General features: G+C 35.4%; 1 protein-coding gene across 2 annotated transcripts in view; it reads right to left on the reverse strand.

Moving 5' to 3' along the window:
- Positions 1-26,128, reverse strand: part of Fancl (FA complementation group L) — a 96,795-nt gene that overhangs the window by 12,480 nt on the left and 58,187 nt on the right. Inside the window, exon 7 of one of the 2 annotated variants that reach the window (XM_004668946.2) lies at positions 22,124-22,192. The exons of the other annotated variant lie outside the window; for it this stretch is intronic. Coding sequence (XP_004669003.1) covers positions 22,124-22,192 — 69 coding nt within the window. The remainder of the gene's footprint in view (positions 1-22,123; positions 22,193-26,128) is intronic. 2 annotated transcript variants of the gene reach the window in all.

Here is a 26,128-nt window from a genome sequence, read left to right on the forward strand (position 1 = left end):
ATGAAGTTGAAAAGTTTCTTCACAGATATACAATAAGCAAAGCCAATAGATTGATTACCCACAGAATGGGAGAAAATATTCACTGAGTATGCAACTGACAGAGGCCTAATCTCTAGAATCTACAAAGAACTCAAAAACCTAAAAAATAAAAAGTCATCCCACTCACAAAATAGGACAAAGAACTAGACAGTCAGTTCTCAGAGAAAGAAATACAAATGGCAAACACACTGAAGAAAATGTTCATCATCCCTAATCATCAGGGAAATGCAAATTAAAACAGTTATGAGATTCCAGCTTACCCCAGTAAAGATAACAAACATTAAAAAATCAAATGAAAATAAATGCTGGCGAGGATGTGGAGAAATAGGAACCCTTATCCACTGGTGGTGGGAATGTAAGATGGTACAACCACTTTGGAAAGCAATATGGAGACTCCCAAAAAAGCTGACTATAGAGTTACCAACAGATCCAGTTATTCCCTTACTGGGCATGTACCCTAAAAGCTCCATGCCTCAGTCCAGACAGATTTTCTCAACCATGTTTATAGCTGCTCAATTCATAATAGAATAGAGCTGGAATCAACCCAGATGTCCATCATTAGATGAACAAATAACTAAGATGTGGTATATCTACACAATGGACTTCTACACAGCAGTAAGGAAAAATGACACAATGAAATTTGAAGAAAAATGGTCGAACCTGGAACAGATCATTCTCAGGAAACTCACCCAATCACAGAAAGGTAATCGCTTCATAGCCTCACTCATCTACTGCTCCTAACCTGAATCTACCCAAGATGCCCACTTACCTAGCAAGCATCTCGAAGACTGGGCAATAGGGAGGGTGGGGAGGGAGGGCTTGGAGGAGGTGGGGGACACAAATCTGGACCCAAATGGCAATGGTACAATGAAATTCTCCATCCTAAAAGACAGACCAAATGGTTGAACCTTCCCCAGGCACTTAGAGGGAACGCCTGTGTCACAAGGCCCTGGACAGGGTATAATGAAGACTGACCTAAAACTCCTGTTTCTGCTCCTCTCTTTCTCTCTCTCTCCTCTCTCTTACCTCTCTATCTCTTTTATAAACTTATCTTTTTCTTCCTTCTCTTGGTGTACACTGACCTGCAATTCCCAGTACTGGCAGGTGGCTATCATCCAGAATGAGCTTTTGGTAAGAGACCTACAAGGTTTACCAAAAGAGAGTCAGAGTACTTGATGACCCACCAAAGGTTAGTAGTAAAACCCTACTGCTGAAAACAACATATTTTCTTGGCACATAACATGGAGTGACATGACTGGAAGCTGGAAGACAGTCCCCAGACAGCGTGTCTAGTGTCAGAAGGTGCTACATAAGCGGCTGGGGGAAAATGACCAATAGATGTCCAAGCAACTCATGGCCTAATGTACTTAACAATAAACAACCTGACATGATGCTCACACAAGTGCAACAGTGGCGCACAGCCATGGTGGGAAACCAACTGCTCTTGATTTGGCTGAGTGTTCTGCTCAGTGGAATGGAACCCATAGCTGGAGCTGGGAAACAAGTCACAACCATATTGAAAAATGAGCCACTCTCCATTATCAAGCTCCACCAATCGTGGGCTAGAAGAGGGCCTACACCTATTAAATTCTCTCTAAAAAAATAATGGTTATCCCATTTATCTTGTGCTAACTTTACTCTCTGTCAGAGAATCTGCTTCTCTTTTTCAGATGCACACAGCTCCTAAGGACAGAGCCACTCCATTATACCTCAAAAGGGCCCCAGCTGAAACCAAGAATAGTTGGGGAAACAAGCAAGAGTGCTGTTTTCTTCATGAACCTGGTACCAGCACAAGGGTGAAGGAGATTGACACAGAGAACACTAACTCCTACCAAACCAGATATCCTGAGACACAGAGGCTCCCAAGACCTCATCACTGAAGCAGACCTAAAATGAATCCAACATGGCTCAGGGAAATTTGTAGAAGAGGAGGTGGAAAGAATATCAGAGCCACATGTTGGGTCATGATTCACAGAGACATTTCCCCCTACCCATAACTGATGACTAAGCCCACAATGCACCACCCATATACCCCAACTAGGAGGGTTCATGTGGAGGGGGAAGGATAGGGAGGAGGCTAACAAAGGTACCAACTTCTTTTATTCACTGAGCATAAAATTAAAAATATTTTATTTAGTTAGTTATGAGAGAGAGAAAACGGGCATGTCAGGAACACTAGCCACTACAGACACATGTGAGCCCTTGTGCATCTGGCTTAATTGGGTACTGCAAAACTGAACCTGAGCCCTTAGGCTTTACAATCTTTAACTGCTAAGCCTCTCTCTAGCCCTTAAATATATTTTTCACTAAATAAGTAAAGCCATAAGTGGCTTTACAAAACACTTTATATTTTTGTTTTTATAAAAGGCAGGCATTTCTCATAAAACAATATGATGTATTTAAAATAAACCTATTTGCTAAGTACTTTTGTTATACAGTTGAGGTGTTTAAAATGAATTAAGGATTTTACTGTTTCATACAAAACAAATACCAAAAAACTACTAAAAATGTGTTCATCCAAAATAACTGAAATAATTAAACAATGAAAAAGTAACATATCCCATGCAAGATGAAAGTAACCACTTCCTAAAACCCATCTCCTTAAGGAAAATCCATTCTACTCCATCACTTCAATAAGGGCTTAGAGTTGGATCTATTGTTTGCTAGCTAGATTGACCTCTTCTACCATACTCACGTAGAAAAAATAAAAAGGTATAAATGTAGGAACTACAGCAGAAGGCCTGAAAGCATAATAGTAGACTATTCTACAGAATCCAAAACTCAACAAACTAAACTCCCAACTATTTGCTTTTAAAATTAGTATGTGCCTTCTTTCTTGTTCTATCTATTTTTGATACGTATATTCAAAACATGCTATTAGTCATTTCACTATATATCTCAAGTCTAATCCTCTTCAAAAAGAAGCAAAACCATGTTCATTATAGCATCTTTTACTTGAACATACTTAGAGGAATACTGAACATTTCTTACATATAATAATTAGATAAAACTAACTGCATTTTGAACAATTTTTTTTAGAAAAACAACAATAAAAAAATCAAAATAACCTTCAACTCAGAAGTCATTTGCAGAAAAAGTGAACAATAAACCCTAAGAGTCATTATTCAATTTCACTAGAAAGGCATTCCAGCTAAGTATTTAAACAGCAGCTATACAATCCTGGTACAGAAAGGAATGGCCAAAAGGTGCCAAGTGGGACAAACTAACATTTCTCTTAGCTATTTTTATCCGTAACCATGTGAAAAACAGAATTTTCTCAACCTTCCATTTCTCCACTGTCACTCACAAAACCTTGTTTTGAATTTCTCTTATAAGGTACTTTATTAAATTTGTATATGAACATTAAATTATTTCTAAATGTTATCAATGTAATATTTTTGACCAAATTGAAAAGCAAAAAGTCATTAGGTATTTACCAAGGACATGAGTTCTCTTATTTTGCTTCAAAAATAAAAATAGCCAACTTCATATTTTGTAATGTGAACAGATGTATGTCTTGTGAAATCTATTCCATACTTGAAGGGTGTTTCTGCCAAATGAAAATACCTAATGTATAAAGAAAAAATAGTCAAAAAATTAGAGTAGCAATATTGTTAAAAGGTAGTCTTAAAATGAAACACAAAACAGAATCCATCAATGGGGACCTGTACTCTTAAGACACTGAGGATGGGTGTACAGAACCGTATCAGCCACTTTGTATTCACAAATACCTGATTCTCTTTCTCTTCCTCCACCCCTCTCTTGAACTAGCAATGTTACTCCAAGAGGAATGACACATTATGTCTGTAACAATACTGAAGAAATACTCAGTGCAGCTCCCTTCAAAATAGTCCCAAATGGCAAAAATCCAGAAGTCCTTCCACAGAAGAAAGGATAAACAAATCTCACTGGAAGAAGAAGTCTCTAGACAACAGGCATAACATTCCAAACTCTGCTGGGTAACTAAACCTCCATACAAACAAGCATATAGTATGTTGTCCCTATGCAGAGGGATCTTCCTGGAGACACCAGGAATCTGGAACACTGTGATACTGGGCCATGAATATGGATTACACAGGAGTACTCATTATTGGAGCTAATGGCACACCTTTAGAATGTACAGGTTATTGCTTCCAATTTTACAAAGAACTTTACAAAAGTTTGCATGCTGACATATTTTACATAAAACTCTCCAATAACTATAATTACATTAGAAAGCATTAAAAATCAAATGGTTTTATGGATGCATAGAGAAATATACAAAAAGAAAGATGTGAAAAGCATCAAAAATTAGCTGTAGAATTTTGGGTATTATTCACCTTAAACTTTTTCAAATTTTCTGTATGTCTGAGTAGTTATAAGACACTGGTAGGGAAATGAAGGTCAAGAATATAAACAATATAAACTGCTTAAGAGTTATTCAAAGTTTTTTTCAATTTATGTTATAAGTGAATTTGCTCCTGGTTTTATTAATGTTTAACAAGTACTCTTTTGACATGCAAAGCAATTAATACTTCTGTCTTCCCTTGGAAAAAAATATCCTTACTCTTTAAGCATTCTCTGAAATGTCTGTGGTAGGCATTAGTCACACACTCCTATGAAAATTAAAGAAAACAGCTGGGCGTGGTAGAACACACCTTTAATCCCAGCACTTGGGAGGCAGAAGTTGGAGGATCACCGTGAGTTTGAGGTCTCCCTGGGCTAGAGTGAAACCCTACCTCTAAAAGACCACAACAACAAAACAGAAAAAATGATTAAAGAAAACCAGCTTATATTCTGTAACTTCTAAATAAAACTTAGCCTTTCAACTATGAATATAGATTTTAAAAAAACTCCACTGAACTATTATCAATATTGTAACTTTCTTTACAAGACTAGAATTTCTTAAGGAGTTTAGAGGACTAACACATGTTCCACCCAGACATTCTTTTTGATGAATGTTGATTAAATGTAGCTTTTGGCACTGGGACACTTAGGTTTTCCTGTGATTCTAATGTGTAAACAGGGATAAATTTTCATTGTAAATGTAATAATCAGTATTTCACTTTTATAATTCTGAATTGTGGGGTGGGTATATGATGAGTTTGTTTGTATAAATGGAACCCATTTTTTTTAAAACTAGACATGTATAAGAAAACATCTCATCTTTAATTTAAAGCAATCAATTTGAAATCATATTCAACAAGCTATCCTGAGAGCCTGCTTTCATTAACAAAATACACACAATACAAAATTAAATAAGTGAACATCACATAAGTAAATTACATCCTGTTCAACCCAATACAGAAAACAGGAAAATACCTACTAAAGTGGTGGTTACGATGCAATAAAGTAAGGCAGGATCGCAAGTACAGTCAAAGGTCAAGTCCTATTGCTAGCTCTACTAACTTAACACTGTTCCTTTAAGGTAACAAAGAACCTGAGATAATTAACTTAAAATGAGAGAAGGCTTACTCTGACCCATTACTTTGAGTGCCAGGTGGCAATGTTAGGGAACAGAAAGTATATGGTGGAACAAACTGCTCACCTCACAGACAAGAACCAAGAGAGAGAAGCAGCCCACAATTCCCTTCACAGACATACCCCCAATGACCTAAGGACTTCCCAGGAGACCACATATTTCAAAGTTCTGCCACCTGTGAATAGTACCACCTTGGGGACTAAGCCTTGAACACATGAGACTTTGGGAGACACTTATTCAAACTATAACAATTCTATAATACAAAAGGAGTTGATCCTTAAAATATCTGACGGATATAAAATACCATTTATTTGGTATATTTGTTTAAATTTTTGTAGCAATTACTACAAATATACATACTGATGAACTTTATATCCTAATAAAGGAAATGGAAAATAGGAAACTATCTGTACTGTATTAGACACAGACCACCAATATCCTTTGTGAAAGGTTATTGGAAAAAAAAAACGAAGAAATGAAAACGTATTAACAGAAAAAAGGGAAATAGAGATAATTCTCTAATGATAACATATATATGATCATCTGCTCTAGTTGCAAAAGAAATGAGAGACGTTCATAGCTAGAGAATGGTGACCAAAATGAACTACACTGGGTAGAATATTTGAGTTCTCCAAATACAGTAATAGACAGCTAAGACTCATGTTATGACTTGTCTCACGTTATTCAAAATTGCTCCCACTCTTTGTTAGTGCTTTAATAGTACCTCTGGGGAGAGCATTTTGTAGGTCCTGCAGAATTTTATCCATTCCAAGATAGCCAAAAGTTTTGGTCTGTCTCTATCCCAATGACTTTATTCATTTTTTTTTAAATTTGTTTTTGCAGTTCCCTAGTTACTATGTTTTTTAAAAGGTTTTATTTTCTTTATACTTGTTATTTCCTAAAGTAGAAAATATTATTTTTATAATAAAAGCCTATGTAGAAATAAAAACAAATGTGTTGTTGTTTTATGTTTTGAAAACTTGGTTATTGTTTTATTTCATGATGTACACAGAATATTGAAAAGTATATGAAATCTAATTCAACAAAACTATTTCCTATGCCAGAACTATGCATGATTCTCTGATACAATAACAAAAGCTTGTGGTGCACAAAAAAGTTACAGCTCCAAGCCTGAGGATAATGAATTTGATCTTAACCAGGAGGTACTAAGCCTCTCTAAGTTTTAATCTGCATATATAAATGCAAGTGTAGGTAGATAATTTCAAAGGTCTAAATGTCAAAAATTCTAAAGATAACCAAAAATCCATAAAGTAGATAATACTTTGCACTTAAAAATGCCTATATTTCCTTTTAAGATGCCAATTACTATAATGTACCCCCATCTAATTCTAGTTCTTACTTATAAGCATATTTTGTCAGGTTTTACACATTTTCATTAAATATAAATACATATGACCTATATAAAAATCATCTTCTCTTTGATTAAAAGATCTTTCAGATCAGAATCAAGAGAATTTCTAAATGAGAACCAAGGTATCTTGATTACATTCAGTTTTATAGCTTTATGTGTTTATGGGAAATCAAAATGCATTTTATGATCATTATTCTTTTATAAAATATGAGTAAAACTACAATCTTCCTAAAGGGTAGAGTTTTTGAAATGTTTAGATTCATAAATTCCCAAAAGGCACAGCAAAGCAATTATAAAAGAGAATATATACAGTAACAATGAAACATTATACCAAGAGCATCACAACTGGGAAATTCACTAGTCAGAGAAAAATGCCACCATTTCTACACAAAGATAAAGATAATTAAAAGAAATGAAAATAGAAGAGACACAACACAGCCAGAGGTGGTGTCAAAGTCTGTAACACCAGCACTTGTAAGAGGCACAAGAATCAGGAAATCATGGGTTTAAGGCCAGACTGGTCTACATAAAACACTGTCTCAAAAATTAAATAGTAATAAAAGGTACATAATAGAAAAATTAGTGAGATAATAGAAATTAGCACAAAAACATATAAACACCATATATGCACAATGCTAAGTGGCTCCAAAACAACCCTCTCAGAGAGGTAAAATGTTATCTCAGAACCAAAGAAAATAATACTAAAGCCTCTTAGCTAAGCCTAAGTACTTACAGTAGGAGAGGAAAACTAGTTTGCCTCTCAAATGCCCGGGGGGGGGGGGGGGGGGGGGGAGAAGGAGGAGGAGGAAGAGAAAGGGAAGGAGGGGAGAGAGCTGGAAAATACAAAGCAATGGCTGTGAAGCACATTCTTCCTCACCTCCAAAAAGGTTTGCAGCAAGGAACTATGAGGAAGGCACAGCAAACACCAATTTTTTTTTAAATCTATTTGAATGTGGAGTAGGGTTAGTAGGAAAGAGAGGCTGAGCAAGTTAAACTGGGAAGCTTCCACTATAATACTACATATGCAGAGAGTAAAACACTTTAGTAAAAAGGAGATATTTCCTAATACTGCTTTTCCTATAGCAAGAAGCTATGGGCAGAAAGATTTCTCCAAATGATTTTAAAAGAGAGGGTATCACAATATAAAAGTCAATCACTATGAGATGCCCTAGAATGGTGAAGTTGTCTGTACTTATGTTATCTGGACTGCTCTGCACATGGATTTTTCCATAGAAATATCTTTATTAGGGAATCCCTGTATTGATTCACTAAAGATTCCTGAACACACTAAACTAAACAGATGCCCCAAATAAACTGGCAGTTCATTTCAGAATTAAAGCCATCATGAATCAAGAGAAAAATGGACTAGACAAAGTTCGCCAAACAATTACTTTACTAAAAGAAAAACTATTGCTCTATTCACTGAATAATTTTACCATGCTAAAGTGTAATTGGTATATATGGAGAATATCTGCCATTTTTATGCAAGTATCCAGGTATCTATGAGTCAAGAATCCCAGTATTTAAGCAGGTTACTTTTCTTTCATTCTACAAACAAGGTATAAGAAAAGATAAGTTAATGTCAATGCTTCTAGCCCATTGTTACTTACACTGACATTACAGAAAAATTTTCAAGTAATGGTGACAAATTAAAGGAAATACCAACAGTGAAGATTATAATTTTCTAGGGTCAAGAAAACCATTTGAATGAAGCCTAGCATAGTATTGTATTTTTAAACTGACTTGAAAGAAGACCTATCAATTTAACTGCTTAGGTTTCACAGGTTTGTTTATACTAGAAAAATAAAAAAAAAAAAATCAAACATCAGAATTTTTTAAGAAACTAAATTTATCTTGTCCTTAAATATTATCAGTTCATCTGTACTGATGGCTAAGAGATGGCTTGTATCTTTTGCTTGTAGCATATGACAGTATCAATATGTCTGGGCATGATTCAGAAAGCAAAGGCAAATTGGCTGCTACAGAGAAGATGTGTTAAAAATGAAGTTAAGACATGGGAACTGGGGCTAGAACAGTGAAATACTGGAGAGAAAGGCCAAAATACAGATATACTCTTAAGTTGGTTGTTGTGGTGAATGGTGGCTTTGTTAGAAGTCATAAAGTTCTCTACAATTCTCACTCAGGATATAGAATTCAGGAGCATTCATCTACTGGTTTATATCCCCCTTGATTGGCTGCCCTTTAAGAAAGATTACAATTCTCACATTTCCATGTCTGTGGGTCTACGTGTGAAATACAGACACACACACACACACACACACACACCGTCTCCCACTGGATTGCCTAGTATTATGAAAGCCCTGAGCGGTAGGGGAAATGAGGTGCATGATCAAGATACAAAATTATGAAGCCAGTGAGTAGAGTAGAGTAGAGTATTACACAGGAAGTAAAGGAAGAAGCAGTTATGCAATTTCTAGACAAAAGGAACCAAGTGACATCAATTCAATTTGCTAAGAGTTTAGTGTTTTTTTAATGTCTCCACACACACAAAAAAAACTGTTTTACATGAAACTTTAACAGTAGTAAACAGGTTAAACAGAGTCCATGATAGTGCCTTCTTTGGGATCTCAAGTTATAAGTTCTTCATATATATTTAATATAAATTCAGTATCAGGTATACCTTGCAAATGTTTTCTCTTAGCCTATTATAAGATTACTTTTTATTCTCTTAACAGAATTATTTAAGAACAGAAATTTTCAGTTTGGGTGAAGACCTATTACCAATTGGCTTACTGATCATGTGTTTGGTGAATTTTAAGAAGCCTCTCTCTGACCTAAAGATGCAAATACTTTTTCATATTTCTTCTACAAATTTCGTAGTTTCAGTTTTATTTACATTAAGTTTATTACCCAGGATAAGTTCATTTCTGCATATGAATCAAAGTTCATCTTTTTGGCACAGCTACCCAATCATTCAGCATCACTTGATTAATAGACTATTCTGTATTCTATTGAAAACCAATGTCTATATAGGTATGGGTCTACTCTGACTTATATAATCCAGTGATCTAGGTTGTCTGCATTTATGGCAATATAGCATCTTGATAAAAGTAGATTCAGCAGGGTGTGGTAACGCACGCCTTTAATTCCAGTACTCAGGAGGCAGAGGTAGAAGGATTGCTGTGAATTCAAGGCCACCCTGACTCCACAGTGTATTTCAGGTCAGCCTGGGCTAGAGTAAGACCCTACCTCAAAAAACAAACAAAAAAAGTAGATTTATATGTCTTTAGATTGGGTATGGTTATTTTTCCAATTTTTTTCTTGGAGATACTTTAACTATCTACCATTCTCTGCATTTTGTCATAGATTTTCAAATAATTTTATTGGAGTCTAAATAAAAACTGATGGAAATTTAAATGAATTTGTATTCAATCTACAGATCAATTTGTAGATAACTGTCATCTTAACAATACTGCATCTTCCAACCCATGAATATCATTGTTCTCTCCATTAATTTAATCATTAAAGCAACATACATGAGAGAACAAAAAGGAAAATACATGGATGGCAAACACATGAAAAGATGTTAACATCAATAATCATTAAGTAAAAGTTAACATTTGATACCATTAAATACTCATCACAGTGACTGCCTGTACCAAATGGCACCAAAGATGCAAGTAGACAGGAAGTCTCAAATATACTTGTGGGGAATATAAAATAGCATGACGACAGTCAAAAATTGTTCAGCAGATTATTAAAAAGTTAAATATACACCTTATATATGATCCAGCCATTCCTCTCCTAAATATTTGCCTATGAAAAATTTAAGAAACATGTTTACATATCGACATTGACAGGTTTATAGCAGCTTCATTTGTAACAGTCAAATCCTGAAACCAACCCATATCCCCAACAGCTGAATATACAGTATGCATTACACCCACGTATACTCCTCACTATAACATGTATGAGCCTCCATGTAATAATTATATTAAGGAAAGAAGCCTGCTATAGAAAACTACACAGAATTTGAGAGGGTTCTTGAAAACAATCTGTAGACAGAAAAGATCCAGCAGTTAGCAGAGGACAGAAGGATAGGAGAGAGAGAGAACTAAAGGGAAATAAGCAATGTGGTGTGATAGAAAGTTTATTCTCTTAATGATAGAGATGATTTCATTCACAGGTAACTATCCAAACTCATTCAATTGTATGTGTTAATGTGTTCAGTTTATTAAATGTCCATTATACTTCAATGAAACTATTTTAAAAGACTCATTTTAATTTCTGAATAGTAATGGGTCTAGCAATATTTTTCTCAACAACTAAGAACTTAAACACAAAATAGCATCACTTTACAGCAAAAAAAGAGAAAGTAATTACATTGTTAATATACCCACCAGAGAATGAAATTTTATCACTGTGTATAATATTACATACAAAAATATATAAAGTGGGAATACACTGGTGAAGGAATAAAGACATATATGGGAACTAAGATATTCTCTATGCTCCCATAGCTGTTATTACTAGGAAAGCACTGAAGGAAAAATGTGTGAACACTGCCAATCTCAAAATGTAATGTCTATTATCGTTTAAATCATTGTTACTTTTATAATACCTGAACTGAAGTAACTTATCTACATCTTAGAGCATAATATCTTCATCATAAATATTATTATTTCCAGTATTTTAATAATGTTCACATGTCCTGGAATGTGATCTTTTGTACTCTGATGACACTTAAATTAATAGCATAATTTTCTAGTACTTGCAACAGTTGCTTCCCATTCTGATTTTTTTTTTATTCTTCCCTATAATACTTGCAAATAAATCCTCTAGAAACCATTTTTATCTTTATCTTTGGGGGATTCCAAAGACTTCAAAAGAATAAGAAAATAGGAAGAGATTAAACTTTAATAAATTTAATTTTACTATTAATTGTGATTTTTCCCATACAGGTATCTTTAAAGAGGTGATAAATCTTCTAAATATTCAGTTCACTTGCTCTTACTTGCATGTTCACTGATATTCTCAGCTTTTTCTACAGTTACATCTATTACTAACTCTAACCAAGTGATTTTTTTCAGTTAAACAATTTCTACACTGAGGTTATTTTGACTAAAGCTGACCATTTCAAATGTCTACACTTTTCAGCTCTCATGAAGGTGTCAGCTCACAGAGCCACAGGAAGCAAAACCACTCAAGTATAGCCATCATAAATGATGGCAGCAAGTTTATTAACAAAATGTCAGTTGCATATTGGAAATAAGAAGGCTTTTCAATCTTGTCCTTAGTTTTCCCCTATTGGAGACTCATTTAAAAAAATAAAAATAATCAAGACTATTAGTACAAAAACAAGCCAGTCTCACTTTTTAAAGATATTTTATTTTTCTCTATTTGCAAGCAGGGAGAGAGAAAGAATGAGAATGGACATGCCAGGGCCTCCTGTCATTGGACATAAACAAACTCCAAGCACATATGTCACAAAAACAAACTCCAAGCACATATGTCACTTTGTGCATCTGTATTTTGTGTGTAGTGGGGAATTTAACCCTGGCAGTAAGGCTTTGATGCCAGCGCCTTTAACCACTGAGCCATCATCTCTCCAGGCTCATCTCCTTTTTTGGTCTAGTTAAGTTGTACAGACAAATGTGCCATCAACCTCTACAAAAAAAAAAGCTAAATGAACTTTATTTTTTTTCCTGAAAAGTTTAACAGGTTTATTTATAACTGTCTTAAAGTTGAGCTATCGAAACTTGTTTACTGAAATATCTTACTTGCATTAATGCTTTACACCCCATATTTATATTAAAAATTCACACTCAAATGAAAATAGAGAAACTGCCAATAGTTGATTCCTGTCCCCTAGTTTTCCACTCACAATCATATACTTAGGTACCTTCTCACCCCATGCAAAAAAAAAAAAAAAAAATCCAACATTCAGAAGTACTGGTAGCAGGAAGAGGAAAAAAAAATTGAGAATGAAATGTTTCCCAATCACAGTGGACTGGCTTTCTACATATGCGGCATGCTAATGCTAGCTGGGTATCTTTCTTTTGGCATAACTGTTACCAGTTCGATATGGATAGCACACAGGTCAGTATGTCAGTATCTTCAAAAAGGTCAACCAGGGCTGGAGTGATGGCTTAGCGGTTAAGTGCTTGCCTGTGAAGCCTAAGGACCCCAGTTCGAGGCTCGGTTCCCCAGGTCCCACGTTAGCCAGATGCACAAGGGGGCACACGCGTCTGGAGTTCGTTTGCAGAGGCTGGAAGCCCTGGCGCGCCCATTCTCTCTCTCTCCCTCTATCTGTCTTTCTCTCTGTGTCTGTCGCTCTCAAATAAAAAAAACAAATAAATAAAAATAAAATAAAAAAAGGTCAACCAGTGAAGTTTCACTTCCCTTCTGCAAAGCACCAACAGCAGCACTTTAAAAGTGCAGATCTGTTTTGAAGTCCTGAACAATTTCTCGCACCAGACGCTGGAAGGGCAATTTGTGAATCATAAGTTCAGATAGCGTGTAATTTCACCAACTGCCACAGCACCATGCCTGTAACGATGAGGCTTCTTCACCTCTCCAGTAGAGGGCGCATTCTTGTGCGCCACTTTTGTAGACAGTTTTTTCCTGGGTGCTTTATCATCAGTGGATCTGTGGATGGTCTGCTTTGTCCAAGCTGTGATACAGAGACCTCCTCACCTACCCATCTTCTCCTATGTCTGCAAGCTCAGTGAGCTAGAGGGCTACTCTGGTATCAGAGAGCAGTGACAGCTGCAAACACCTAACTAGAACTTTTTACCACTCATCATACTAAATATAAAATACAAAAGTGAACGTAAAGAATTATGAAGAACAATAGTATGCTGCTAGCTGTTAGTTTTACTCTCAAGCCACACTCAAGAGAACTATCTACCTACAGTGACACCAGGATTCATTACCTGTACACACTTCCTGTTCCAACCTGAATCTTCTGCTTTGCTTCCTCCCAAGCCTACTACTAAATCAGTTTACTTCTAATATTCCAGTAGCAAACATGGGATGAAATTAGTATTTCTTAGCTGAAACTACTAATATTTTTCAAAGAATTCTAAGCCGGGCTTGGTGGCGCACGCCTTTAATCCCAGCACTCGGGAGGCAGAGGTAGGAGGATCGCCGTGAGTTCAAGGCCACCCTGAGACTACAGAGTTAATTCCAGGTCAGCCTGGACCAGAGTGAGACCCTACCTCAAAAAAAAAAAAAAAAAAAAAGAATTCTAGTAGATGATATTTGCACCAACATGTTTCACAACTGCAATGCCATTTCTGTCTTCAGCATACTGGATCTTTTTTTTTAAATTATTTATTTATTTATTTGAGAGGGACAGACACAGAGAGAAAGACAGATAGAGGGAGAGAGAGAGAATGGGCGCACCAGGGCTTCCAGCCTCTGCAAATGAACTCCAGACGCGTGTGCCCCCTTGTGCATCTGGCTAACGTGGGACCTGGGGAACCGAGCCTCGAACCGGGGTCCTTAGGCTTCACAGGCAAGCGCTTAACCACTAAGCCATCTCTCCAGCCCAGCATACTGGATCTTGATCCTCTAGATAAACACTTTCCAGAGCAATGTTTTACAACATAGAAGTGTTCTCAGGCACAAGCACACCCATAACCATCCATTCCAAACTGTCCTTGGGGAAAAACGAGGGGGGAAGAGAAACAAAGGAAGGGTGATAGACAAATACATAAGAAAATGTCATAATGAAACCCACCAATTTGTATGCCAACTGAAAAATCAACTGTAAAAAAGTACAAATCTATACAGCATATCATCTTGCCAGAATACATCCCTACCAGAGAGGAAATACGGTAGTAGTGCAAATAAACTGCACATGTGCTTCACTGATGTTAGCTAAAACAAGCTTGTGTTTAATCCAAAGGTATTTATGCTGTTATGTCTGAATATCTTACTGATTTACTCTAAATCATAGCATTAAATATTAGTTTAAGTAATAGCAATATGTTAGCCAATGAAAATCCCAATACCATTTCTCTTATTTTTGTTCTATGTTGAAGTTTAATGTATATTCATTCATCTGTGACATGCTTGGTAAGATTGAGTCATATTATATTATTCATCCATGTTTCATTTATGAACAAATGATTCCTTCATACTGTATATGGAAATAATTTTTTAATCTTTCAAGTATACATGATATATAAACTATTTGTCACTTTATATGGACAGATACTATTTACCTTTTTTATTTTTATTCTTTTTCCATATTGGCTCTGTATTAAGAGCTTACTGATACTAAAATTTTGCACATTTGTATAGTATTTTATAAATCAAAAGGAGCTTCATTCACAATATCTCAATTTTATGCAATATACAATCTATGCTGCAAATATTATCATCCCTTGTTTATAAAGTTAAATAACTTACACAAGGTCATTCACTGATATAAACAGACATATCTAATAATTTTTTTTTTTTTTTTTTTGGCTTTTCGAGGTAGGGTCTCACTCTGGCTCAGGCTGACCTGGACTTCACTATGTAGTCTCAGGGTGGCCTCAAACTCTCAGTGATCCTCCTACCTCTGCCTCCCGAGTGCTGGGATTAAAGGCGTGCGCCACCACGCCCGGCTCATAATAAAAAAATTTTTTTAAATGTTTACTATGCTTTTGTGGTCCAACAGAATTAAACTATGGATCCTACCATAAAGATCAAAGTCTGACTTATTAATATCAGTAAATAAACAATTTAAAATACACATTAGGGTATTAATAAGAGCATCTAATCAGCAGCATGCAGCAGAAAGCTGCTCCCCAAGTCTTTAATTTATGGAAGGGTTTTACTATTGTACAGAAGTATCTCATGCACTTACAATGTACAGATTTCAAATTTTCTTTGGCGCTTAACCCAATTTTGATAATTTTGAGAATTACAACATTCACAGCAATCCAGTGTCATCTTCCTTAAATAAAAAATAACTTTTTCTGACATCCAAAAGTAAACAAACCTACATGATAAAGGATTAAACGATTATCGGGATTATAAATGATATTTTGAAAGATGAAATTTACTAGATGACAAAGCATAAATTCAGAAATCTAAGCAAGAAATGAAAGGTGATTATATTACAGGAAAAAATATTAAAAATAAAAAGGAGGTAAATAAACTTGAGTCCAACAGATTTATGACCCCTTCTGTTGGGCCTTGAGAGGCATGGGCGTGAGGCCTAATGCAACTTCCTGAGCCTAGCTAAAGTTTGGTGATCTGCCTCTGGCCAGCTATGACTCAGCAAGACGACTAATGGCTTATGGCCTGCTACCTCCGCTTAGGAGTTGCAATTCCCGCTCAGGCACTTGGGACCAATCATCTCAAAGGTCGTGGTTTACTATTGGCCCTTACCTCCCCCCACATCTTAAAATCCCCGCCTTAGTTCCCAACATTATATAGGCAACTGCTTATAACAATAAAGTGAGTTCCTGCTTCGACAAGACTCCTGACTCAGTGTGGTTTTTCTCTTCAGTGACTAGGAGAGGTTCTGAGTCATCCCACGTTCACCCTTCTTCCTCAACCCCTTCGGAGGAACCAGAGGGCCTGGTCCCTCCTCAGCACTACCTATCCACCTGGGAGGAGCCCAGCACCCTTCAACTCATAATTGTTCTATTATGTCACAGTCATAAGATGGCTTCTCTTTTTTTTTTTTAATTTTCTTATCCATACCATATAGCAAAAATAAAACTACCATGAGAGACAAAGTATATGTAATCAACCAGTTTGGTATAGAAAAACAGTCCAGCACAATGAGTTTTCTGACCAAGACAGCAAAGAGGAAAGTGGAAAGAATAAACTAAAAGAACTCCCACAGGTTCCTTACAGTGACTAAGATTATTTTTGCCCCATAAAATTGCATTTTTAAACAAAATTCATCATCTATCTTAACATATTTGTGAAGAAAAAAATTTCATAAATATATAATCTGAGGAAAAAGACAGTTTGACTAGTTTGATATTATATAATTTAAGAGCTGGAAATGATGGCTTGTGATAGTAATTCTAGAATTCAAGAGGCTGAAGCAAAAAGGTTTGTCCCAAGTTCCAGATTAGCTTCTACTACAGTGAATTTCAGGCAATCATGGACCTCCAAAGTGAGGCTCTCTTAAAATGAAAAAAAAAAAAAAAGGAGGGAGAGAATATAGAGAGAGAAGAAGGGGAGGAGGAGAGAGTGGGGAAGAGAAAGAGGGAGAGGGGAGAAAAAAGGAGGACGAAAAGCAAAAAAGGAGGGGGAGGAGAAGAAGACAAAGAAGCAATCATCTAATTAGGCCAATGGCTGAACTATAAACAAACCCTAGGATACCCAACTGCTAATCTGCAGCTATAAGTAATGGCTCATGCTCTGCTTCCTGCTATGGAATGGGGCTGTCTCCTCTAGTTACAAACTCTTCATTCACCATTGGATTATCTATCAGACAGAGGTTGTAGCATTTGCTTCCTCATTCCCAAGAAAGTTACATTTCCATGATTAGAAACAAAGACCATTGCTATTGCCTTATACCAAATCTAAATATTCTAATTGCCTATAGAAAGGAAATTTCAACAAATCTTCATTTATTAGCACATTTTCAGGTAGAAATGTAATCTAAGCCATTTTTGCTTAGTAAGTGACCTAGGAAAATTACCTTCATTTTCCTATAATTGCAGTATCAGTGTACTGAAAATCTGACATGAGAACATCCTATCAATGATTCATCAACAATCCTGTCATCAGTGATTAGTCAACAATATTGACATTTGTGACCAGTATGTAAAAATCTTAAATAGAGCAGACAGTCATAAATTTTAGCACATGTGCTATTAGGAAGCAGAAGAAAAAAAATCATGTGATATTCTCACATATGATACTAAAATCTGTAAATGAGGATACATATCTGAAGAGAGTCAGACCCTTGTCTTTGAGAAGCACAGCTTCTCTGGCACACACCAAGGCAGCACTAGTCGCAACAGCCTTGCCCTTGGTGCTGATTTCTTACTACTCTAAATGTCTCCTCTGAGCCAGAATACACTGACTGTTGCTGATCATGCTGTGAGACACCTGCACTGGCTACTAGGCTTGTCATGACGCACAAAACCCTACCATCTTCAGCTTGACATTGTGCACGTTATAATTACTCATCCAAATGAATATGTCAGAGCAGCAGCAGCAGACCTCTCATCAGAGCAAAGGAAAAATACATCAAAACATTATCAACTCAGCAGGAAGACAGGGACCATAAGGAAAATTACCCATTTTAATGTGGATGCCACAAAGCCATGTCTACTATATAACAAAAAGAAAGAAAAGTACATATCTTCAAGTTTAAAGTCCAGAAGCACTGAATCCAAAGAGAAAATGTACAAAAGCAGAAAGAGACCTTTTTAAATCAATTATCTGAAACCTACTTAGAGTCTCCAGAATACAGGTTTACTATTAGCCTGAAACAGTAACATTCATGTTGCTTAAGAAGTACAACTGTTTAAAAATTGTTAAGAGCAAAATTAAACTTGCAAGCAGACTGTTCTTGCCAGTCAATAGGATCACATGTAGGTAAAGTCACCTCATGCTGCTCACTTTCAAAATATAAGTCAGTAACTGCCAACACTGTCTGAAAAATTCAGACTACATAGTGCTGTCACCAACATCCTCATGCTGGACAGATACTGAGAGGTAAATAATATGTTTGAAGCTTTCTAAATTTTAATACCATGTGTAAAAAATAAGCTGAAATTACCCTCAGACTACTATAAGTGAAAACTCTCCAAGTTATCTAAAGTACATATAATATAGAGAAGAATAAATTCAGATTGCTCTATAATAAGGTGTGAAAATTACAACTTTTAGAACTCTAGGACATTTGAAGAAAAAAAGTTATGAAAGAAACTAAAATATAATCACACTGAAAATTAAGTTTTGCTATGATAACATATAATATGCAAAGTTAATATATTTTTATAAGGCATTAGTATTAAAATATATGAGGAATGAATACAATAATGATTATAAATTCATGATAAGACTTAGAATAAAATTTGGGACAGTGAGAATTACTATGTGTTGCTGAATATAAGCAAAGGCTTACACAACTGAGTTGTACAGGTGATTTGGCAATATTTGACCACCTCACATTGCTTGCAATCTAGTGTTTGCACTTCTAGGTATAATCCACATGCAAAGTCTCATACGTATGCACAGGGAAACACATAAAGTGTTTCATTGCAGGCTATTAATAACAAACTATGAATAATATTGTCAACAGGCCTAAAGACACATTACATAACTTATGAATATATTGGAACATGGCATTTTAAATGAGCATACTGATGGACATAGAAGATTATGGATATATCAATGAAACAATATTTGTTTTAAAAGTTAGAATATAAAGATGGTATAAAAATAGACCTGCCAAGTTACGTTTTTGGACAAATAATGAAATTGTGTACAAAAAGAGTAGGATTCATGTAGCTCTAAGAACATTTCATTTCCAAGAGACAGAAGTAGATCTAAAGCAAATGTAACAAAATAATATTATCTGTCATATCTGTTATGAATAAAGAGGTATTTTGACTTCCTAGTAAGTTTACTAAGAATTTCAATATATTTGGCATTTTTTAAACAAATATGTTACACCAGTTACTACTAATTAATATTTCCTTGGTGCTACTGCAAAGAAAAAAGAGAGAAAACTTGATTGAAGAGTCAAATCTGAAACTCAAATATGAATTATCCTATGCTTAATTTTTCTAACCTTGTTATCACAAATTAAGTTTTTTTACATGGCAGAAACTTTCCCACAAATCCTGGGGAAAACTGTGAAGTAATTTACATAAAAAAGATTAACCAAAAAAAAAAAACATATCCAATCAATGTTCTTTTATTTTGGAACAAACATTAAACTATAATTTAGATAAGCTATCTGAAAAGAGAAGCAAAATCCAGATGCAGGGCTGGAGAGATGGCTTAGCGGTTAAGCGCTTGCCTGTGAAGCCTAAGGACTCCAGTTCGAGGCTCGGTTCCCCAGGTCCCACGTTAGCCAGATGCACAAGGGGGCACACACGTCTGGAGTTCGTTGGCAGTGGCTGGAAGCCCTGGCTCGCCCATTCTCTCTCTCTGCCTCTTTCTCTCTGTCTATTGCTTTCAAATAAATAAATAAAAAGAAAAAAAAATTTTTTTTAAAAATCCAGATGCATTCTTGCTCATGATTTCCCTGTTTAAGAACAAAATTAAAACTTCTAAGCCAGGCGTGGTGGCGCAAACCTTAATCCCAGCACTCTATAAGGCAGAGGTAGAAGGATTGCTGGGAGTTCAAGGCCACACTGAGACTACAGAGTGAATTCCAGGTCAGCCTGGGCTAGAATGAAACCTTACCACGAAAAAAAAAAAAAAAAACAAAAAAAGGCTTCTAGAGCCAAGAAGAAAATATGTACATTTTAAAAAAGAAAATTAATTGAACTTATGTATAAATGTAATTGTTGATAAGAAAAAGACAGTATTTGTATAAAAATTTGTAAGATACATCAACTAGCAAACAAAAATTACAAATGTTTCCTTTATTTTACTGTTTCCTCAACAGAAATTGGCAAAAATGCAATTTGCTTTTAAAGAAAAAATGTGAAAAATAAGTTCTGACTAAAACTGTAAAATGAAAATATTTGAACCCTGCATAACTGAGTACTCTTAACTTTTTATTTTTTTTTTAATTTTTTTTAGTATTTTTTTATTTAATTATTTGAGAGCAACAGACACAGAGAGAAAGACAGATAGAGGGAGAGAGAGAACGGGCGCGCCAGGGCTTCCAGCCTCTGCAAACGAACTCCAGACGCGTGCGCCCCCTTGTGCATCTGGCTAACGTGGGACCTGGGGAACCGAGCCTCGAACCGGGGTCCTTAGGCTTCACAGGCAAGCGCTTAACTGCTAAGCCATCTCTCCAGCCCCTTAACTTTTTAAAAATACATAACTACTCTTATGTATAATTTAAAGTATCACGTTTTAAATTGAACCTACTCAGAATTTCAGAACGAAAATATGGGTAGCTGTTTACAGAACATTGGAAATATGTCTTCAATTTTTTTTTTTTTTTACTTTTTGTCCATAAACAAAAACATTTACCCTATATGCTGCCAAAAACTACAATGTATCTTTGTCTTCATTATGAGACTGTTTTCTGAACCTAAGTGACCATATTTTATTTCTTTTAAAATCACTTGCAAGATTTATTTACTACTAATAATATATTACCTCATAACTTTATATTAGTTTATAGCACAGTTCTAAAATTATATATCATCGATGTACTATGAAATTAAATTAATACAAATAGTAGCATAAGGATAACCACCACCACATCTGGCTAAGACTCTGTCTTAAAAATAAATGTGTTTTGCCAGCTAGGACTGTCTTAAAAATAAATGTGTTTTGCCAGCTAAGACTCTGTCTTAAAAATAAATGTGTTTTGCCAGGCATGGAGGCGCATGCCTTTGATCCCAGCACTCGGGAGGCAGAGATAGGAGGATTGTTGAGAGTTCGTGGCCACCCTGAGACTCCATAGTGAATTCCAGGTCAGCCTGAACCAGAGTGAGACCCTATCTCGAAAAACCAAAATAAAAAAAAAAGTGTTTTATATCTATTCTACACTTGTTCCTTTAATAAATATTGAGCAACTTAAAAACTAAAAATAAATAAATAAAAATATAGTATAAATGGCAGGGTTTATATCTATTTTCATTCATTTCTGACAAAGGATTTTATGATATAAAGTCATTAATGTTAAAATGTTAAAAATTTTAGAAAAAATTTCCAAAGTTTCTACTTGTACTGTTCATAGTTTTCTAAAGAATTCTTAAAGATTTGAACCTAATAAAAAATGTGTGTCAGAGTCGGGTGGGGTGATACACACCTTTAACCATAGCACTTGGGAGACAGAGGTTAGAGGATTCCCTTGAGTTCAAGGCTACCCTGAGACTACATAGTGAATTCCAGGTCAGCCTGGGCCAAAGTGAGAACCTACCTCGAAAAAATTTTTTACAAGTGAAAGAAAAATGTGCAGCAACAGAGTTCCAGTATTTATCTAATACATGAAAATCTAGATGTGCATGTATTGTATACATGTGTGTGCAGAGAAAAAGATAATAGACATTAGTAGAAAACATGAATTATTAAAAAGGCCAGATTATAAATAAATGCTTAAACAAAAGAGATTGTTTTATAACTTATAATAGCCAGTTGACTAAAATGAATATGTTTTAGTTACTTGAAATAATCTTCAAATTTACCTCTGGTGTCCAGGAAACAGAAAATGGAACTGGAAAATCCACAACACACTCTGGTGGCTCTACAGGGTACTATGAAAAAGCATGAAATTAGAGCACTTCAACTTATATAACAACCTTGCAAGACATATTCTAGAAAAACCATAAGGTTTAAGAAAAGCATTATAACTGGAAATACATTATATCTATAGATTTTGATTCTACTATTATGATGATGCTGAAAGCTGATTAAAAGTCCATCTATGCTCAGGAGGTCCGATGAGGATGCCAAATTGGGTTGAGTAACCAGAAGTGAACTGTCAGTGCTGTGTTTAACTGACGGTGCTGTGATTTATGCAGTGACAAAACTCTGGATGTCAGTTTATTCTTAAAAGAAGACATTCAACTATTTGATATTTAATCCCTTCTGGTCAAAACAATTCTCTTCCATGAGTATTTCAATAGTCAGTATCCATGAGGATCAAGAAGTGCATATTAATGACTACATATAACCATCAACTTAAAAATGACTTCTCTTGGGCTGGAGAGATGGCCTAGAGGTTGAGTGCTTGCCTGTGAAGCCTAAGGACCCCGGTTCGAGGCTCGGTTCCCTAGGTCCCACGTTAGCCAGATGCACAAGAGGGCACACGCGTGTGGAGTTCGTTTGCAGTGGCTGGAGGCCCTGGCGCGCCCATTCTCTCTCTCTCTCTCTATCTGCCTCTTTCTCTCTCTCTCTGTTGCTCTCAAATAAATAAAAATAAAAAAATGACTTCTCTATAGCTAAGCAATCATTGATATCAAGAAAATGAAAAGAAACAATGAAATGTTTGCTGATTAACTAAGAGAAAATAAAATTAACAGTAATTTCAGATTTGATATGTTACAATTTATTATTCACTTAAATAAAAACTGATTTAAGAACTAATCAGGTTTCTAAGCTAACAAAGACAAAAGATAGTTTTTCTTAAGATTAAATTTCTCATTAGAGAATTATACCTCATGATACCTCTAAAATCCAATTCTGGGATCTTCAAAATTATATAATATTTAAAGATACTCATCACTTTCCATTAAAAACCTAAATTCCTGGGCGGGAGTGATGGCTTAGTGGTTAAGGCACTTGCCTATGAAGCCTAAGGACCCATGTTCAATTCTCCAGATCCCATGTAAGCCAGATGCACAAGGTGACACAAGTGCACAAGGGCGGACATGCGCACAAAATGGGGCATATGTCTGGAGTTCAACTGCAGTGGTTGGAGACCTTAATGCATCAATCTTCTCTCTCTCTCACACACACACACACACAAATTTTTTAAATAATTTTTTTTAAATGCTAAATTCCCTTAAAAAATTAATCTTAGGAAAATTTTCATTTGACAAACTTTGTAAAATAAATTTTAGGCCTGTACTTTTCTCAGTCTATTCTTATGCCAAGGTCATAAGGAACTAAAATAAATCACCACTGTAACATTTCATAAACATTAGTACACTTAAAACCAATGTTTTCAAGATAACTAACATTTTGCTATACGCATCTAGCTAAAAAGAATCTTAATGTCAATGTCCTCTAATTTATACTGTCTTACTATCAAAACAACAAAAATATAAATATATAGAAAGCCAATGCAAAATACTGCAATGCTGAATTCTGACAAAAAGCATCTGGTTGTGATGAGGGAATATATATATTTCAGACAATCCAAAACAGGCCAAAATGTACTTCAGAGTACAAAAGCTATCATCACTGTAAAATCAACTATATAAAATAAAGTTCATGCTATGGACTCAATGTAAATGCAGCCAAACCCCAACTCTCTATTACCCCAGCATGCTAACTAACCTGTCATTCTGGAAGAGTCACTTTACTTCTAGGTTGTTTCACATGCACAATGAGAAAACTCAAAGTGTTGCAAAAAGGTTTTCCTCTGAAATGTAGGATTCTTTAAAAATAATTATGCATAACTGAACTCTCTTTAAGCAATTGAGGGAATGTTCCATTCACTTTGGGTTGCTGTTCACCTGCCAATGGTAAACATGAGGCATCACCTAGGCCTTGGATGAATCATCCAAGTGGATCAGGTAGGACATGAATGAAATACCTGATTATATTATGTGAAGAATCTGTGGCCTTAGTACATAAACAGCTCATTACATGAAAAGAGAAGAAAACCCTTACATAGTACAGAAGTAATGCAAGCAAATGCACCCAGTGGGTATGTAGAGGGATCCATGAAGAGTGAAAAACAAAAAGGTATAATAAACATAGTAAGACTCCCACATACACAAATGAGTCCACGATATAGCTTATAAGATGACATCTTTCAAATACACTTTTTCTATATAGAACTATATAATATACTTACCTGGCAAGGGAGATACCATGATCAAGAAATATGCATATAATAAATCACACTGATCTACGTTAGTATTCACATTTATGTAAGATAAATGTATTTATATCTTTTATTACATAAGATAAATTTACTGTGCATCTTGGGGTTTATTAAGAATTGTTTAAATAAAAAGTGACTAATTATCCATTTTCATTTTGTTTGGTTTTCTGAGACAGGATCACAATCTGTAGACCAGGCCAGCCCAAAACTTACTACATAGTCTAGGCTGGCCTCAATACTTGTGGCAATTCTTCCCTAGCTTATGTTCAGGGATGACACAAATAGTGTAATCAAAATCAGTAATTAGCAAAAGTACATATTACAGGTATACATAATGCCATCTGTAGTAGTTTAAATGAATAGCCCCCAATATATTCAGGATTTTATTACAGTTTGTAATTTAGATCAGCAACTGGGTAGAGGAGGTATCAATGGGCAGATTTTAGGGTCCAGCCCTAAAGTGTAGTGGTGGATTTGAAATTACAGTCTAAAGATATGCAAAGTGCTTGAGTTTCTCCTGGACTTCCTGAGTGTGCTGTATTGCTTTTGGGTTTTGGCTTGTGGCTTGTCTCTCTCTGCTTGGACATATAAAAGCAGGCTAGCGGCTTCTGCCATTATAGAACTTCCCTGGGTTTGTAAGCTTCAGTAAATATCCCTTCCTCCATAACTGTGCTTTGTCTAAAAGTTCATCTCAGTGACCTGAAGCTGTCTACTACACCATCTAAACCTAATTGTAAAACTTTTATTACATACTTTAACTGAAAATATTCAGCCAGACACGTAAGCAGAGGCCAGAGGATTGCTACATATGTAAAGCCAGCCTGGTCTACACAGCAATTCCAGGCTAGTCAGGGCTACATAATGAGACCATGCCTCAAGATAGAACAGAAACACAGTGACACATAATATATTCCATAATAAAATAGTTCTTTAATTCTTTCTCTCCTGAAGCAACTCAATCAAATCATTAACTTTTAACCAACTATTCAGTATTGACTACTAATCTAAAAGAAGGTGTAACCAAGACTGTTCTAAGTAGTAAGGCTGCAAACAGCACCAGTTGGACACTCAGCTTCTGATCTACAGCTGTGATGTGTGCTTCCCCTAACTTTCATCTTGGTCAAAGCTGATGAAGCTCTGGGGCCTTCCACATAGAAATGGTAACGTTATGCCACATTTAAGCTGCACCGTAAGCAGAGCAGGAAAAAAAAAAAAAAATTTAATTAACTAATTCTCTGATTAGATTTCTCTGGAATTTATCTAATAGGGGCTTTCTAGGCCAAATTAGCACTGTTTTCACTGTAGATTTTTGGAGATTGTAAGGTGGAATTATAGAACTCTTTATTTAAAAAATAAAAACAAGATAAATGTTCTAAATATAAAGAAATAAAAGTACATGTATTTATAAAAATAAAAGTGATTTAAGGTTTGCTAAAAAATAAAAAGCATCTTACTGCTGAAACTTCATTTGGACTATGATTTGATATTATGGATACAGACCTAAGAGTTACTATTTACCATTACTATTTTTTAATTGACAAATCCAGGCCCAAGTATGTCTTTAAAAAAATAAAAGGAAGGAAGAGTAATATGTTTCAAAGAAAAATTTATCCTTCATATAGCTTATGTAGATAAA

This window comes from Jaculus jaculus, chromosome 4 (genome assembly GCF_020740685.1).
Source record: "Jaculus jaculus isolate mJacJac1 chromosome 4, mJacJac1.mat.Y.cur, whole genome shotgun sequence".
Classification (NCBI taxonomy): Eukaryota; Metazoa; Chordata; class Mammalia; order Rodentia; family Dipodidae; genus Jaculus; species Jaculus jaculus.